Consider the following 16,687-nt stretch of genomic DNA (forward strand, 5'->3'; position numbering starts at 1 on the left):
AGGGGGCAGTATCAGCAGATGCCCAAGGGCAGTTAAGTTTCCAAACTAATCTTAGATAGATTGACTTCTGGGAGGGCACTTTGAGTGTTCCTTTAAAAGCTGTGTACAAGTCTCACTTACAATACAAATACGGTTACATACTTACAGATGCAGTTTTCTGTTGTGCTGCACTATATGCAAATCGTGTCACATGGTTGATAATTGGTGAGAAGTTTGTTGGGCCATAGAGACGGACCTGTGGCAGGGCTTGCCGATAAGCATCCACTACGCCCTGAACACCTGTCATGATTATCAAATAAACATGTATTTGCTTAGGACGTAAATTTACCAAAATAAATCAAAACTACCTGACAGACACTTTTTAAAGTGCTCACTAGTTTTGGCATACAGGATGGACATACACATTCTAAGAAAACTGGGAAATACCTGTGTTTATAGGCAGGGACAGTGGTTACATAGTTACATAGCTGAAAAGTGAATTGCGCCCATCAAGTTCAGCCCTTTTCACAGGACTTTTGTTTTTTGCTGTTGATCCAAAAGAAGGCAAAAAAAAAAACATCCCTATCCCTGTACCCACCACAGCCCCTTGTCTACCCTCATCCACCACAGCCCCTATCCCTTTCAGTACCCACCACAGCTCCTATGTCCCCTCCTGCGCTCACCACCTCTGTCCCACCTCATACTCTATCCAGCCCCACACCCACTCCATCCCCCGTGCCTCCCCGCGCCTACTTCAGCATCTAGCCCCCACGCACACACTACAGCCACTATCCTACTTATACACAGTAGAGCCTCTATTATCCAAACACGCACACACTACAGCCCCAATAACAACCAGATGCCTACTACAGATTCTATCCCACACACACTGCAACACAACCAGTCCCGTCCACTCACATACTGCACTGCAAATAGCCCCATTAACAAACGCAAAAACCCACAAGGAGCCTCACTGTATAGACACAATCCAACAAGCAGCATCCCCACACATACAAAACCACATGCAGCCTCGCTACAAATACACATCACAGAAAGCATACCCACCATAGCAATATTGCACACAGCTTCCACACACACAATTATTACAATGACTTGTATAGCACCAACATATTCTGCAGCGTTGTACAATAGGTAAAACAAGAGAAACAATTAATCCAACACAACACTTTGACATACAGGCACACATCACTAGCAGCATCCCCACACACGCAAATAAGGGGGAGAAGAGTAGTAGGGGGCCAAAAAACCTTGTACCGGGACGGGGGGGCCCTTGATCACCCAATGCCAGAGGGCCCTGTGAGTGGTCAGACTGCCCCTGAGCTTAGCTTATTTCCCACTTAGGTGCAGGGAGAATGAAAGGCCTTCACTTATCTGTAGTGGTTATACAAGCATTGGTGCACTTTTAAATTGTCCCTGCAGAGGTCTCTGCACCACACAAGTACACAACAACAGTAAATCCAGCCAAACGGATGATAATCCCAATGCTAGATCAAGGCGTTACAGAGTTCTGTACAAAGAAATAAACACCATGAATAAATAATATTCCTGTGCCAGCATGTGCAGCATTTTGAAAGTATACGGTGCCAGTACGTACTAGCAACCCTGAATAAACAATCTTACTTCAACCTGCTTGACTAGCTTATTTTGTTTTTGCAAGCCTGTGTTCTTTTTTTGCACTTCTGTATTGGTTTACAGCATTGAAATATTCATGGTGTTATGCAAGTGAAATCATAGTTACAATGTGCAGACTAGAATCGTACCTGCACAATAGGGGTTGTTGGGGTTGAAGTTTAAGGCAAACTCATGCGAAACCTGAGAATTAAAAATCAAACATCATGTCAGTATGCACATTGTATTTAGCTCATGGATTCTGATCTGTATCGTTATTTAGTTATCGTTTTGTATGTTCAAATCTTAAAAATGCTAATTTTATAAATGTAAACAAAATAATTACTGTTATGTTTTTTACTCTTAACACATAGCAAAGTGTTCACCATTGTAAAGCTCTATGAACAATTATAAACCGCTCTATGGTGTATTTCCTTATGACAGTACATGTACATTTTGCCACATTCCTTCAGGCCTTTGCAAGACTCTTATCATTACTTGTCTACGCTACTTCGCTCCATGAATAATCTATGCTGGAGAAGAGTACTATATGAGACGTCCAGATCTTTCCTTTGCCATGCAGTACAGGACTCTCCTAAAGGAAGCCAATGTAATACAAATACAAAAAAAAAAAAAAAACTCATGACCCTTACCTGCCATTGTGGAGGCACTTGAGCACCAAATCCAAATGCTGGGAATTGTTTGTCTCTGTGGATAAAATGCATACTGTAAGTACTGTGCCTTGTAAAGGTCTATGTTAAAGACCTTTTAGTGAATCGCATCTTTATATTACTTCATACAACCCCGCTCTCTTTGTTTTACACTAGCTTAATAAGTGCCTAGTCAGAATGGAGCCAAGACCTAATAAAGCTAAGTATGATGTGTAATAATGCAATTTGCATCAGTAACTAAAAATAACGTTCCACTTTATACTGGAGTATTTACTTCAGCAGGAAACGTTCTAAGACTTCTAAATAATGCCACATCCTGCAGCGGACTTAACAAGAGGGAAGTTCTATTTGTTTTTGGTTCAGGGAGTTCAATACAGATCACAAAATGTGAAATGCTTTAGAGTATTTGGGCCCTATAAACGTGCATGTCCAGTGTTGAAACACGTGCGACTTGGTGGCTAGTCAAACAGTATAATGTCTCAAATAAGCAATATTACTAGTGGAAAAAACAACCTATCCACTGAGAGACATTACTTGTACACAATAGGAAAGCTGAACTATTTTAAGAATTTTAAAGCAGGAAAAAAATATAAAGTGTTGCAACTGTCTCATTGCAGGTGAGTGATTTAAAAAACCCAACTGGTTTTATGCAGCAAAAAGATATATTTTTAGAAGTATAGCTTTTATCTTAAATGTGCAGTGTTTTTATAATTCGTTTCTGTTAATGCAACTTTGACACTGCCAGTGGCAATGTGAATTTGGTTGACCCATGTATTTTTATAAATATTCTCCCCCACCCCCAAATCCCCAAACGTTTGCAGCAATAGCACATTTAAAGGAACACTCCAAACACCTAAAACAGTTTAGCTTGCTGAAGTGCTTTATATGTGAAGAGTGTACCCTTTTCATTTTACAAAAAGCACAGATTTTAATAGAAATTAACACTTTTTTTTAATTAGACTTGTTAATCCCACTGGCTGTCAAAAAACCTGTTCTGTTGACTTGTACGCCATAGTAATTTCTGTCACCGAATCCCCCACCCCTCTATAAAATAAGTCATCTGTAATTAGACTGCAGGGTCTACTTAGCTGTCCTAACACTGCATATTTTATTGACTGCTCACTGAATTATATTGAGAAAGAAGAGAGTAGATCAACGTATTTTGGATATCAAATGTATTTAGGATTCTTACGTGTCATAGTCCTGAACAACATTGCCTACACACCAGATTGCAGTCAGATATTCATTCACCCCACTTGGGCTGATGTAGTGAAGAGAGTCTGGAGACTTAGGATCCCCATTGGAGCCAGTGAAGTCTATGCCCACCTGTGTTATAAGACCATACAGTTAACAGTGACCATTCTACCAATAACAATCAACATGCTGTGTGGCGTCATTGTATATATAAAATCACAGGGACAAATCTGCATCTCCTAGTGTTAAATTATTAAATTTAGGCTCCAGCAGCCTAACAATAACACATTCCTAATTTAAACAATTAACTCGGAAAATTACTGTTATAGGCCTATTTGAGATACAAGGAGCAAAAAAAAGCAATTAGTGTGAAAATCTATGAATAGCACTTCAGTGCCATGACCAGTCAATGTCTTGTGTGACTCCATAGCTTACAGCTTTAAGTAATTACAGCCCACTTCTGGTATTACCACTCTAGTCATGTTATTAGAGTTCACTGACAATATCAGTCTGTCATTATCTTTGTACAATTCATAGCTACTCTTTTTTGATAAAGTTAATTAAGTGCTCTAGATTAAGATACCGTTTTTATTTTCATAGATTCGTGAATCATATGCCTGTTTAATATATATGTATTAAACAGAAGGCACTGGAGATAGCATAAAACAAAATACCACCAGGGGGCACAACTGTTTGCTTTGAGTTTAACAAATACACCATCGAGAATATTTGTGGGTGTTTTTTTCAAAACATTCTTTTAAAACATGGTAAAGAAACATCAATATAGTTTGTTTTTATTTCTCACAGGATATATCTTCTTAAACTGCCAGAAAGCTATCAGTAAATTCAGTATAGTAATATCCATTCTTGCCAATGGAAGAATCACTCACCGTGAAGTTGATCTGACAGCCACCCATCACATAGTCCAAGAAGGAATATTCCACATCGATCTAACAAGGAAACCGAACGCACGTTTATTGATTTTAGTCTTTCATACTGTGTGTGTTTTTTTTGTTTTGTTTTGTTTTTAATACCGTCAAACATTTAGACCAAATAAAGCATAAAAATCTCCTGAGGAAAATACAGTTCTTGTCTACTACATATTTATTTTTGACAATTTCCAGAAGTAATGTTTTAAGCTCTCTCTAAAGCCAGCAGTTTGTGTTTGAGTTTTGCAGCAGCATTAAGCCACAATTCAGCAGCCTTCTGCTTCCACCAATTTAAAGGATGTTCTAGGCTTGAGGTTAACGATCTTTTTTTAAATACCGTATATACTCGAGTATAAGTAGAGTTTTTTTTGTGCTGAAAAACCCCAACTCAACTTATACTCGAGTCACTGTCTGTATTATGGCAATTTACATTGCCATAATACAGACAAGGGGCTGTGGGGGCTGCAGAGAGCGCTTACTTACCTTCACAGCAGCTCCTGCCAGCTCCCTTCTCCTCCGCGCCGGTCCGGTCAGCTCCCTCTGCAAGCCCCAGTGTAAGTCTCGCGAGAGCCGTGGGGTCATAGTGCGGCTGTCGCGAGACTTACACTGGGACTTGCAGAGCATTGGCGGATCCAGGGGGGGGGCAACGGGGCAATTGCCCCCCCCGAGATTCTCCCCTGCCGGCTAGTGCAGGGCTGACATTGCCCAAGTGCCAGCCCTGCATTGTGCCTGCAGACCGGGAGGGAGATCAGTGATCTCCCTCCCCGGTCCGCAGGCACATTACTGACAGCCGACCGGCAGGGGAGGGAGAGAGGACCCGGGAGCTGTTACCAGCAGCTCCTCCGGGTCCTCCTCTCGCGAGATTTGGAGCGTTGCCGCGGTTACCACGGCAACGCTCCAAATCTCGCGAGAGTGAACTCTAGCCCTGGAGCGCGGGCTAGAGTTCACTGGAACCACTGGACCACCAGGGATTCCCCACTGGGACCACCAGGGATCCAGAAATGTCCCCCCTCCTCCTCAATAAAGGTAAGAAGGGAGGGGGGACATAATATATTTTATTAAATACATTTATTTTTTTATTTTTTTATTAAAAAGCCTCCCTTCCCTCCTCCCCTCCCCCATACACACTGACCCCATACACACTGCCCCACATACACTGCCCCCATACACACTGCCCCACATACACTGCCCCCATACACACTGCCCCACATACACTGCCCCCATACACACTGCCCCCATACACACACTGACCCCATACACACACTGACCCCATACACACACTGACCCCATACACACACTGCCCCACATACACACTGCCCAACATACACACTGCCCAACATACACACTGCCCAACATACACACTGCCCAACATACACACTGCCCAACATACACACTGCCCAACATACACACTGCCCAACATACACACTGCCCAACATACACACTGCCCAACATACACACTGCCCAACATACACACTGCCCAACATACACACTGCCCAACATACACACTGCCCCCATACACACACTGCCCCCATACACACTGCCCCCATACACACTGCCCCCATACACACTGCCCCCATACACACTGCCCCCATACACACTGCCCAACATACACTGCCCCCATACACACACTGCCCCCATACACACACTGACCCCATACACACACTGACCCCATACACACACTGACCCCATACACACACTGACCCCATACACACACTGACCCCATACACACACTGACCCCATACACACACTGACCCCATACACACACTGACCCCATACACACACTGACCCCATGCACACACTGACCCCATACACACACTGACCCCATACACACAACACACACTGTCCCCATACACACACTACACACACTGTCCCCATACACACACTGTCCCCATACACACACTACACACACTGACCCCATACACACAAACACTGACCCCATACACACAAACACTGCCCCCATACACACAAACACTGCCCCCATACACACACTGTCCCCATACACACACTGTCCCCATACACACACTGTCCCCATACACACACTGTCCCCATACACACACTGTCCCCATACACACACTGTCCCCATACACACACTGTCCCCATACACACACTGTCCCCATACACACACTGTCCCTATACACACACTGTCCCTATACACACACTGTCCCTATACACACACTGTCCCTATACACACACTGTCCCTATACACACTACACACACTGACCCCATACACACACTGACCCCATACATACACACACTGACCCCATACATACACACACTGACCCCATACACACACTGACCCCATACATACACACACTGACCCCATACACACACTGACCCCATACACACACTACACACACTGACCCCATACACACACTACACACACTGACCCCATACACACAAACACTGCCCCCATACACACAAACACTGCCCCCATACACACACTGTCCCCATATACACACTGTCCCCATATACACACTGTCCCCATATACACACTGTCCCACACACACACTGCCCCATACACACACTGACCCCATACACACACTGACCCACAAACACTGCCCCACAAACACTGCCCCACATACAAACACTACACACACTGACCCCATACACACACTGCCCCCACAAACACTGCCTCCATACACACACTGCCCCACAAACACTGTCCCCATACAACACTGTCCCACAAACACTGTCCCCATAGACACTGTCCCCATAGACACTGCCCCATAGACACTGCCCCATACACATACTGCCCCGCACACACTGCACACCTATACACACACAGTGCCCTACACACCCTGCTGCCCCCCCATACACACATTGCCCCAAACACACACACATGACCCCCCCATACACACAGTGCCCCCCATACACACACTGCCCCACACAGACATACAGTGCCCCCCCATACACACACTGCCCCACACAGACATACAGTGCCCCCATACACACACTGCCCCCTAACACACACACTGCCACCCTTACGCACTCACACTCACTTCACCGCTCACACACACACTGCACCTTTCACACACACTTCACCCCTAACACACACCACTTCTCCTATGCCCTATATCCCAGCAGACCCCAGGTAAGTTGTCAAACTGTTCTTAAACGGTATGACTACTTACTCCGGGGTGGGATCCTGGCACTACTGGCACCATAACTACTACACTGAGCTGTAGTGGTTATTGTGCTAGGATTATTTTTTTTAAATAATCTACAAGTGCCCCTCCCGAGATCAGGCTCTGGATCCGCCACTGTTGCAGAGGGAGCTGACCGGACCGGCGCGGAGGAGAAGGGAGCTGCAGGAGAGGTAAGCGCTCTCTGCCAGCCCCCTCCACTGAACTGCCAATGCCACTGGACCACCAGGGAGTGAGAACCCCCCCCCTCCCTGCCATGTATCAAGCAGGGAGGGGGAATGAAAAAAAAATTATATATATATATATATATATATATATAATATTTATAAAATAAAAAAAATTATTAAAATAATAAATAAAAAAATAATAAAAATGCCCCCACCCCCCACCAAGGCTCTGCAACACACACACACACACATTATATACACACACTGTAAATAAATATTCAATTAATATATTTTTGGGGGGATATAATTTTATTTAGAAATTTACTAGTAGCTGCTGCATTTCCCACCCTAGTCTTATACTCGAGTCAATAAGTTTTCCCATTTTTTGGGGGTAAAATTAGGGGCCTCGACTTATATTCGGGTCGGCTTATACTCGAGTATATACGGTACATCACTAAATAACATGAAAACAAAGGTAACATTTACAAAATTGAAATGTCCTTGTTTTCTGCAAATCTGCAGTTTCTTCAGGGACAATGATACGTTGTGTATGATGGCCTAATTATCCTCAGGTGGATAAATGCATATATCATTTTTTATGCCCTCCTCCTTTCAGCAAGACATAAAGCTCAGGGGGGCGGGGCCGGACCGCCGAGCTAGACGGTCGCAGGCAGACGGAGCTCCTGCAATTTACCACCAAACCTGGACAAAATACCCTTCTTTCGTTAAAAAACTGACCTTCAGCAATAGGGCCCACAGCAGAAGGCTTGCTGGTGCCAGGGAGAGGCTGGCTTACTTCGCTGCAGTCCCCTGGAGGAGAGGACCTTGATGTTTTAACCGGGGCCTTCTCCGGCGGTGAGTGGGGCGGACGGCCGCCGCACCACTATCCTGCCACTCATCGCCCAGCCTGGGGCTTGAACCTGTGCGGACCCGGCCCTGTCCCCCCCCCCCCCCATGGACCGGGGGGGTGATCCCGGTCCTCACCCGCAGGCATGGCAGCCGGAAAGCAGGGGCACCACCGCCAAACCCGTAGGCCCGACCGCATGATCCAGCACCCAAGATGGCGGCTGCCACATGCGCTGGAGTCAGCAGAGGGAAGCACATAATGGCAGAGCTTGGAACACCCAGCAAAGCTGATAGATAAGGGCCCACAGGGTCAGAGAAGCTGAAGACTCCACTGCATTACAGCTCACCAAGCACTTTCCTACCCGTGTGGGTGGCTGGCCACGAGGCAGGCAAGCAGCAGAGGAGGCCCGCTGGAGCCACGGCGACGGATGCACCAGCTTCGCTCTCACAAACCGGATACCGAGCGAGGAGAGCCACCCAGCAGCACGCCGGCATGAGCAACACTCAGCGTTAACTTCAGAGAACACTCCTCCCGACGCCCAACAGAGTCACCCACCTGAGATGCACCTGGGGAGTCATTGCTAGAGCCGAAATGACGCTAACACCGGGTCACGCCGACATGCTGGAGCAGGCAATGGCTGACCATATGTACACTACCACCCACGCAGCAGCGGACCCACCATGCCGACAGATCCTGAAGTATGAGCAGACCTTCGAACTTTAAGCAGCCAGGGTGATGTTATGTTAGGCTTGCAGATAGCTGTCTGACTTTGGCATACTTCAGTTTAGACACTGAGCCCTACCACCTTAAACCCTTTTGCTATAAACACACACAATTGATAGAATTGCTAGCACCCTAACCAAGCAGATATAGTTAACCTACCATCACTCATGCCTAACCTGCATCTGAAATGTTTTTGATCTTTAGTGTTACCTATGTGTTCTCCCACTGTGCCTGTACCTGCAACATGTGGCCTGCCCTCTCGGGTGAGCAACCTGGGAATACTCCTGGATAAGCAACTACATAGCACATAATATAGTGTATAACTTAACTGCTTTCACTTTGTTCTCTAGTGCTTAATCAATAACTCACAGTATTTGGCAGCACACTTGTTTTCTCCCTAAGCATGGAACACGACTATGTCATTGCAATGTCTTGTATAACCTGTTATTATACTATAATTACTCGCAATCCTGACCTCGCATGTTGAGCCATAAAGCGACATCTATTAGCTTGATATCTATACGTGATATGAAAAAAAAAAAGTGTATTGTTTGTCTAACCCCGAATGAAACTAATGTCTTGAAACCTGCATATGGAATGCCGTTGGGGTACCATATGTATGCCTGTAACCAATATACGCACTGCAAAAATAAAGAATTCAAAAAAAAAAAAAAAAGACAAAGCTCAGCAGTCATGGCACAACTGCTGAGGAAATGAATGAAACCAGGGTAAAAACCAAAGCCTCAGTGGAGCATCTATTACCTTACTATAGTCAATATTCAAGCTAATAGTTTTTGATAAATGAAACTAGACAGAACAGGCTCTCTCATTAAAAGCTTTAAGAGAGCCTGTAAAGGTTCGAGATGTCTATGGAATATGCTATGTATATTTTATACAAATAGAGATTTCTTCCTTAGTGTTACCCTCCAAACACCACCTAGCTGCCATTACAATTGGGTTTTACAAAGACTTGTTTTTCAATAGAGTTTTTTTAAAGCATGGTATTTAGAGAGCAGATTCTCACAAGGTGTCTGTTACAAATGAATTAAGGTATGTTTTTTTTATCCAAAACATAAGCAAATAGCAACACTCTTCTACGTAAGTGACTCACCAAGACGTTGAGAGACTTACAAATAAGCTCATGGAACTAAATAACTGAGACCATGTGACAAACTACAGATTTGACTTGTGGCACTAACACTTACTTTGCATGATTTGACACGGATAACTCCAGAGTTCTTGTAACTCTTTTTTTGTTTCTTCTTTGGGTTAATACATTCAAACTCCACCTGAACACAATGAAAAGAAATTGTAAATACTTGTATATTAAATTGTAAATATATATATTCTTTATTCATTTATTTTTAAATCACATGCTACCTCCCCACACCTGTGTAGTAACAACGCCATTACACCATAATCAAAGGAAGTGATCAGCAAACATAATCGTTACCATACATGCATTTCAGAGCTGAAAAATAATCATATCAGATGCTTGCACATTAGATGCATCTAAGACAGGAAAAGGGAAATTAGTTTGATTTGCAATGGTTTAAACAGGAAGCAAAAAAGAAAAATCCAGCTCACCGGAGTCCCTCCTCCAGCCTTCTGCAGCTGAGACAAGTTAGTCTCAAAGATCCCTATTAAGTCATGAGAGCCATCGCTATCATAATCAGAACAATGAACCTAGAGGAAGAGAGGCATGGAGTGAGAAAAGATTACATGGCTCACCGCATTCTCTTGAGCTCCCAGTAGCTTGGCAGTGGTGCACTCGAATTCTCCTATCAGATCAGTACTGGAGTTGTCATCATGATCACTAACTGACACCTGACAGCAGAATACATATGTGAATCAGAGATTCTGTACACTTGAGCTTGCAGTTAATGTGCCTAGGCTATGAACTCGTACTGAATTCTTAAAATTAGTGTTTCATATGTACAAGCCATTAAGCAATTAACTGTAGTCAGCAGCAAAGCACAGGTACTCAAATGCATACCTTGATGGGCTTATTCAAGTCTCCTCCACATAATGTCTGCAATGGAACACTAAACTTTTTCCAGACAGGATTGAGATTGTTCTTGATAACCTGAAAAAGAGCAGCCATGTGTGAACAACACATTAACATTAAAATAGGCAGATTATTTAAAGCAGCACTATCACCTTCAATGTTTTTGTCCCACAATGTAACGTGTGTGTGTATAAATACACATACGTTTTTTTTATTTTAAATCTTAGTTTTCATTCTATAGATAAGGAAAAGTAGGGACTGCTTTTTGTTGTGAAGAGCATTTTCTCTGGCAATCTTTTGCAATGGGCGAAGCATACGCAAGGTTCCTTTTTAGTTGTCAAGGTAATGCACCCACAATCCATCAGGCCCCAAAAAATAAAAATTCATGCCTCAGAAGCGCAAACTGCATTAAAACAAAATGGAGGCACGCAGATGCGGAGATCTGACTCAAGGGGAAAAAATTCTATTATATATATAAAACAAAGGATGGCTGGGCATGGGGAAAGGGAGTCTGTATAATCATTAAGATTTTTTTTATTTTGCAGAATGTTTAACAGAATAAAGGGAAATTAATCCTAATTATTAACAGCAAAGCTTTGGAATATTCTGGAGTTACATTTTGTTATCTGTTAAGTTCCTGTTTAATGAACAAACATGGTCAGTTCTTTGTACTACATCTTGGTCGGTGTCCTAAAAAGAAATCCAGGAGTTTCACAACAGTATTATGCAAAGCATGCATTCTTTCCTCCCATGCCTTTACTGAAGATTGATGCATCATGAGAAAACCGTTGCAAAAAATAATAAGAGCCATTACTAGGCCAACATCAGAGTAAATAATGCAGTTTTCAAGTGCTTGTAATCATACCTCTGATCTGTAGGCCAGCTGCCAGCTTCCACTATCTCCTTGTTTGAAGATTTCAAGGAATGGGTCTGATTTACCAAACAAATCCTTTGAAATAAATTTAAAGAAAAAAAAACAAAAAAAAACACAGACTTGTTTACAAAAGATTACATACATTATTTATATCAACCTTATACAATAGTTTTTACATTGTGAATGGTTCTGCAATTATGAGAAGAGGCATCTGAGGATGTTCTATTAATGATCTTGTATATGATCAGAACATACAATTTGGGCGCTGCTGAACAAAAACCCTTGAAGACCAAGTGTGTCCTAATGATTTCAAGAAGAACAATCTTGCTTTATTCTATAATCCTTTGTATTAAAGGGGCACTAAAGCCTGTAGCAGATCTATATCAATGCATTACGGTAATGCATTAAAAGAGCAAACGGTAAATTAATAGCAGGTAAGTTACTCAAGACTCTAAGGTGTTTAGAAAAAGAAGAAGAAGAAAAAAAAAAAAACACCTTAGAGTCTAACTTGTTTTTAGTTTTTTTTTTTTTTTTTTTTTTTAAATTCTTTATTTTTGAGTTTTTGATATATATTTTTCCAGGGTAGGGGTACAGAAAGAAAGTAGAGGGGATTAGTTAACAGTACAGATTTGCGGCATCATCAAGTTACATAAGCTGTGCGTTGGCTGTCCACATGCAAGTGGGGATTCTGCCAAAACATCTTTAGTAATTGTGCGTGACTGTTTTAGTCTGTCGTTTTCCTATTAGCTTGCAATCCTGTTTCTGCTAAGGGTTGGTATGGGGTACAGAAGTAAAAAGGGGTTGGGGGAAGGATGCCCTGACTTGACGGTGTATCGCTTATGTCTAGAGGTATGTCTGTACATTGGACTCGTCATGTATTCCGTTTGTTCGGTACCTCTGTGTTGCGGGTGTCGGTTGTTGGGGTTTGGGTCGAGTTTGTCAGGTCTTGGTTTTTGGGGTTTAGTGTGGGGGGTTTTGGTGGGGCGTAGGGGTCTACATGTGGTTTCTTTGGTTTGTTATTGGGGTTTTCCCTTTTGTCGTTGGCGTAGGTGAGTTGTTTGTGGTATCAGGTTTTCTTGTTGTCGTTGGTCTTGGGTGTGTGGGGTTTGGTAGGTTTTGCGTGGTTTTGGCGTCGGATGGCCTTGTAAGTTTAGGAGGGGATGATTGGGATAAGAGGGGGAGAATAGGGAGCGTGTAGACGGAGGAGGGGGGGAATTGTTGGGGTGGTGGGGTGTCCAGTTGGGCGATTTAGTGTGTCTTGGTTCGGGGTGTGTCGGGTGTATGGTTTTTATTCAGTGTGTGCCGGTGATGTTCGGGTATTCGTATAACCATGGGTCCCAGATTTTGTGGTAGTGTTTGGTATTGTCGTGAAGTAATGCGGATAATTCATCCATTTTAACTGTGTCTGTAATCTTTCGTTTAATTGCTTCCATGGTCGGTATTTCGTTGCTGCCCCATTTTTCGGCTATCGCCCGTCTGGCTGCTAATGCGATCTTTGCTATCGTTTTGTTTTGGGCTCTAGGCATATCAGTGTGTGGTTTTGATAGCAGCCAGATCCACGGGTTTAGTGGGATGTCTATGTGCAGGATTCTAGAGACCATGGTTGCAACCTGTTGCCAGACTTGTTTGATCGGGGGGCATTCCCACCACTGGTGGAGGTAGGTTCCCTTGTGGCCGCATCCCTTCCAGCACAAGTCGGTGTCTGACCTGCCCATCTGTTTTAGCTTAAGGGGGGTGGTGTACCATCTCATGAGGGTTTTATAGGCCTGTTCTTTGTGATTTACGCAGATGGAGACCGTTGCTGTGGCCTCCCAAATTTCCACCCAGTCGGTGGGGTCTTCTGCTGGGCCTAAGTCCCTCTCCCAAGCCGACACGTATGTGAGAGCTCCGCCCCGGACATTTTGAATAATACGGGTGTAAAGTGCTGAGATTTGCCCCTTCTGAGTTGGGGCTTGCATGCATTGTTTCTCAAAGGAAGTTAGTGCCGTTGTGCCCGCCTTTGTGTATTCTGGTTGTGCGAGGAAGCTTTTGATCTGTATATATCTAAACAGGTCAAATGTCCGGAACGGTGTCGTTTGCTGCAGATCGGGGAATGGGGTGATATGTTGGCCCTGAAAGAAGTGGTACAGGCGTGTGAGGTTGTTGTCCTCGTAGCGCGTGAAGTCTTTAGGTGACATGCCTGGGGGAAATTTTGTGTTGCGGAGTATTGGTGTGAGAGGGGATAGGGAGGTGGTTAAGCCACTTTTATGTGTGACTTTGTCCCAAATTTTGATTGTATTGATCAGTGCTGGGGTAGTTCTTGGTGTGGGAGGTCTGGCTTGTTTTGGGAGCCATATATACAGGGATGGGTGGTCCCTGCCGAACATGTCGTGCTCAAGATCCACCCATCGTTTGACTCCGTAGGGGGCGTGCAGGTTTTGAGCTTGTGCTATCTGTGCTGCTTGGTAGTAATGAATAAGGTGGGGGAGGCCGAGGCCTCCCGCCCTATTCGGGACGTATAGGGTCTGCCTCTTTATACGTATACGTCGATTGGACCATATGAACTTGTCTATTCGTGATTGTAGCTGTTTAAAGTCTGGGGTGTGTAGAGGGATTGGGAGGGTTTGAAACAAATAAAGTAGTCTGGGCATAAGGTTCATCTTTACTGAAGCCAGTCTGCCGAGCCAAGATATTGACATGTTCTGCCATCTGGCGAGGTCGTGTGTGATTTTTTGTATGATTGGGGTGTAGTTCTTGGAGTAGATTTGGGTAAGGTCTGTTGTTAAGGTGACGCCCAGGTATTGTATTTGGGTGGAGTTTATTTTGAAGGGATAAGCCTTCTGTAGGTGCTCCAATGTGGGGGAGTCAATGTGTATGGGTAAGGCTTCGGTTTTGTCTATGTTGAGTTTGTAACCGGATATTGTGGCGTACTGCTCTAGGGCTTGGATCAGTAGCGGCAGGGAGGCTGTTGGGTCTGTGATGGTGATGAGCAGGTCGTCCGCATAGGCTGCGGTCTTGTATTCGTCTTCACGGATTTTGAGGCCTTTTATGGCTGCGTTCTGTCTGAGGTTCTGCAGGAGCGGCTCCAAGGATAGGGCGAATAGAATTGGGGATAAGGGACATCCCTGGCGTGTTCCGTTGTGTATAGTGAACATGGGTGATCGTGTGAGGGGTAAAAGGAGGTTGGCCCTTGGTGAGGCATAGAGTGTTTGTAGGGCTTCTAGGAAGCTCGTGGGGAATCCAAATTTTTGGAGGGTCGCGAATAGGTAAGGCCATAGTAGCCTATCAAAGGCCTTTTCCGCGTCTAGTGATAGTATTAGTGTGGGAATCTGTTTTGAGGTTGCGGCCCAGATGAGGTCGTATGTTCTTCTGGTGTTATCGCTGGCCTGTCTTGTGGGTATAAAGCCCACTTGGTCGGGATGGATGAGTTGAGGTAAGTAGGGGCATATCCGATCTGCCATGAGTTTAGTGAATAATTTTATATCCACGTTAAGTAAGGAGATGGGCCTGTAGTGACCTGGGTCCAAGTGCGTTTTGTTGGGTTTGGGGAGGAGGCAGACTGTGGCCTGGAGCATTTCTTGTGGTAATGGGTTGCCTTGTAGGATGGCGTTGAATAAGTTGCATATGTGGGGGGAAAGTATGGGGGCGAAAGTTTTATAATATAGACCTGTGAACCCGTCCGGGCCTGGGCTTTTGTTTGGTTTGAGCGTTTTCATGGTGCCCGCGAGTTCCTCCGGGGTTATCGGTTCTACTAGTTTTTGCGCCGCGTCGATTGACAGGGACGGTAGCGGGGTTTCAGTTAAGTAGTGGTCAATGAGTGTTTTGGTGGCGTGTGGGTTTTGCCGTATTTCAGGGCTATGATCGTATAGGGACGTGAAGTAGCTTTGGAAGACTTCTGCAATCTTATTGGGGTCCTCCGTTATGGTCCCAGTTGGCATGGCTATTTTATTTATCTGTTTCTGGGTTGTGCGTTGTCTGAGTTTTCTCGCTAGTAGGGTGTCTGCTTTGTTCGCCTTGTCATAAAATAGTTGTTTGGACCACAGTAAGGCTTTTGTCGAGTCTTTTTTCATGTACTCCTTTATGTCGGTTTGGCATTTTGTGATTTTAGCCGTCAATTCTGGTGTGGGTTCGAGTTTTAGTTTGGTCTCCAGGGTTCTAAGTGTCGCCAAGGTTTGTTCTAGGTGTGAGAGCTGTTTTCTTTTGTGTATAGTTGCTTGGTTTATTATTGTCCCTCTTAGGACCGCTTTGTGGGCTGCCCATAGAGTGCATTTGGAGTCCACCGAGTCTTTGTTTATGTCAAAATATTCTGTTAGGGCCTTGGAGATTGTGGACCGTATCTGTGGATTATGGAGGAGAGTGGGGTTAAGTCTCCATGTCCATGGTCGACTCGTGCCTGGGATGGTGAATGTTAATGTGGTCTCCGCGTGGTCAGACCAGGTAATCTGTCCGATGGAGGTGTTCTTGAGTGAGGGTGCCATTGCCGGGGAAATTAAAATAAGGTCTATGCGGGAGTGTGATAGATGTGGGTGGGAAAAGAAGGTGTA

General features: G+C 44.4%; 1 protein-coding gene across 4 annotated transcripts in view; it reads right to left on the reverse strand.

Annotated features, from left to right (window-relative positions):
- CPNE1 (copine 1) overlaps positions 1-16,687 on the reverse strand; it is a 104,474-nt gene that overhangs the window by 4,089 nt on the left and 83,698 nt on the right. For 3 of the 4 annotated variants that reach the window (XM_063455755.1, XM_063455753.1, XM_063455754.1), the window contains 9 exons: positions 12,156-12,239; positions 11,279-11,368; positions 10,870-10,968; positions 10,488-10,571; positions 4,364-4,423; positions 3,472-3,605; positions 2,262-2,316; positions 1,761-1,812; positions 146-279 (listed from right to left, as the gene is read on the reverse strand). In XM_063455755.1, the coding sequence (XP_063311825.1) occupies positions 146-279; positions 1,761-1,812; positions 2,262-2,316; positions 3,472-3,605; positions 4,364-4,423; positions 10,488-10,571; positions 10,870-10,968; positions 11,279-11,368; positions 12,156-12,239 (792 nt within the window). Of the gene's footprint in view, positions 1-145; positions 280-1,760; positions 1,813-2,261; positions 2,317-3,471; positions 3,606-4,363; positions 4,424-10,487; positions 10,572-10,869; positions 10,969-11,013; positions 11,110-11,278; positions 11,369-12,155; positions 12,240-16,687 lie in introns of all 4 variants that reach the window. The other variant, XM_063455756.1, reaches the window with a different exon arrangement.

Source organism: Pelobates fuscus, chromosome 5 (genome assembly GCF_036172605.1).
Source record: "Pelobates fuscus isolate aPelFus1 chromosome 5, aPelFus1.pri, whole genome shotgun sequence".
Taxonomy (NCBI): domain Eukaryota; kingdom Metazoa; phylum Chordata; class Amphibia; order Anura; family Pelobatidae; genus Pelobates; species Pelobates fuscus.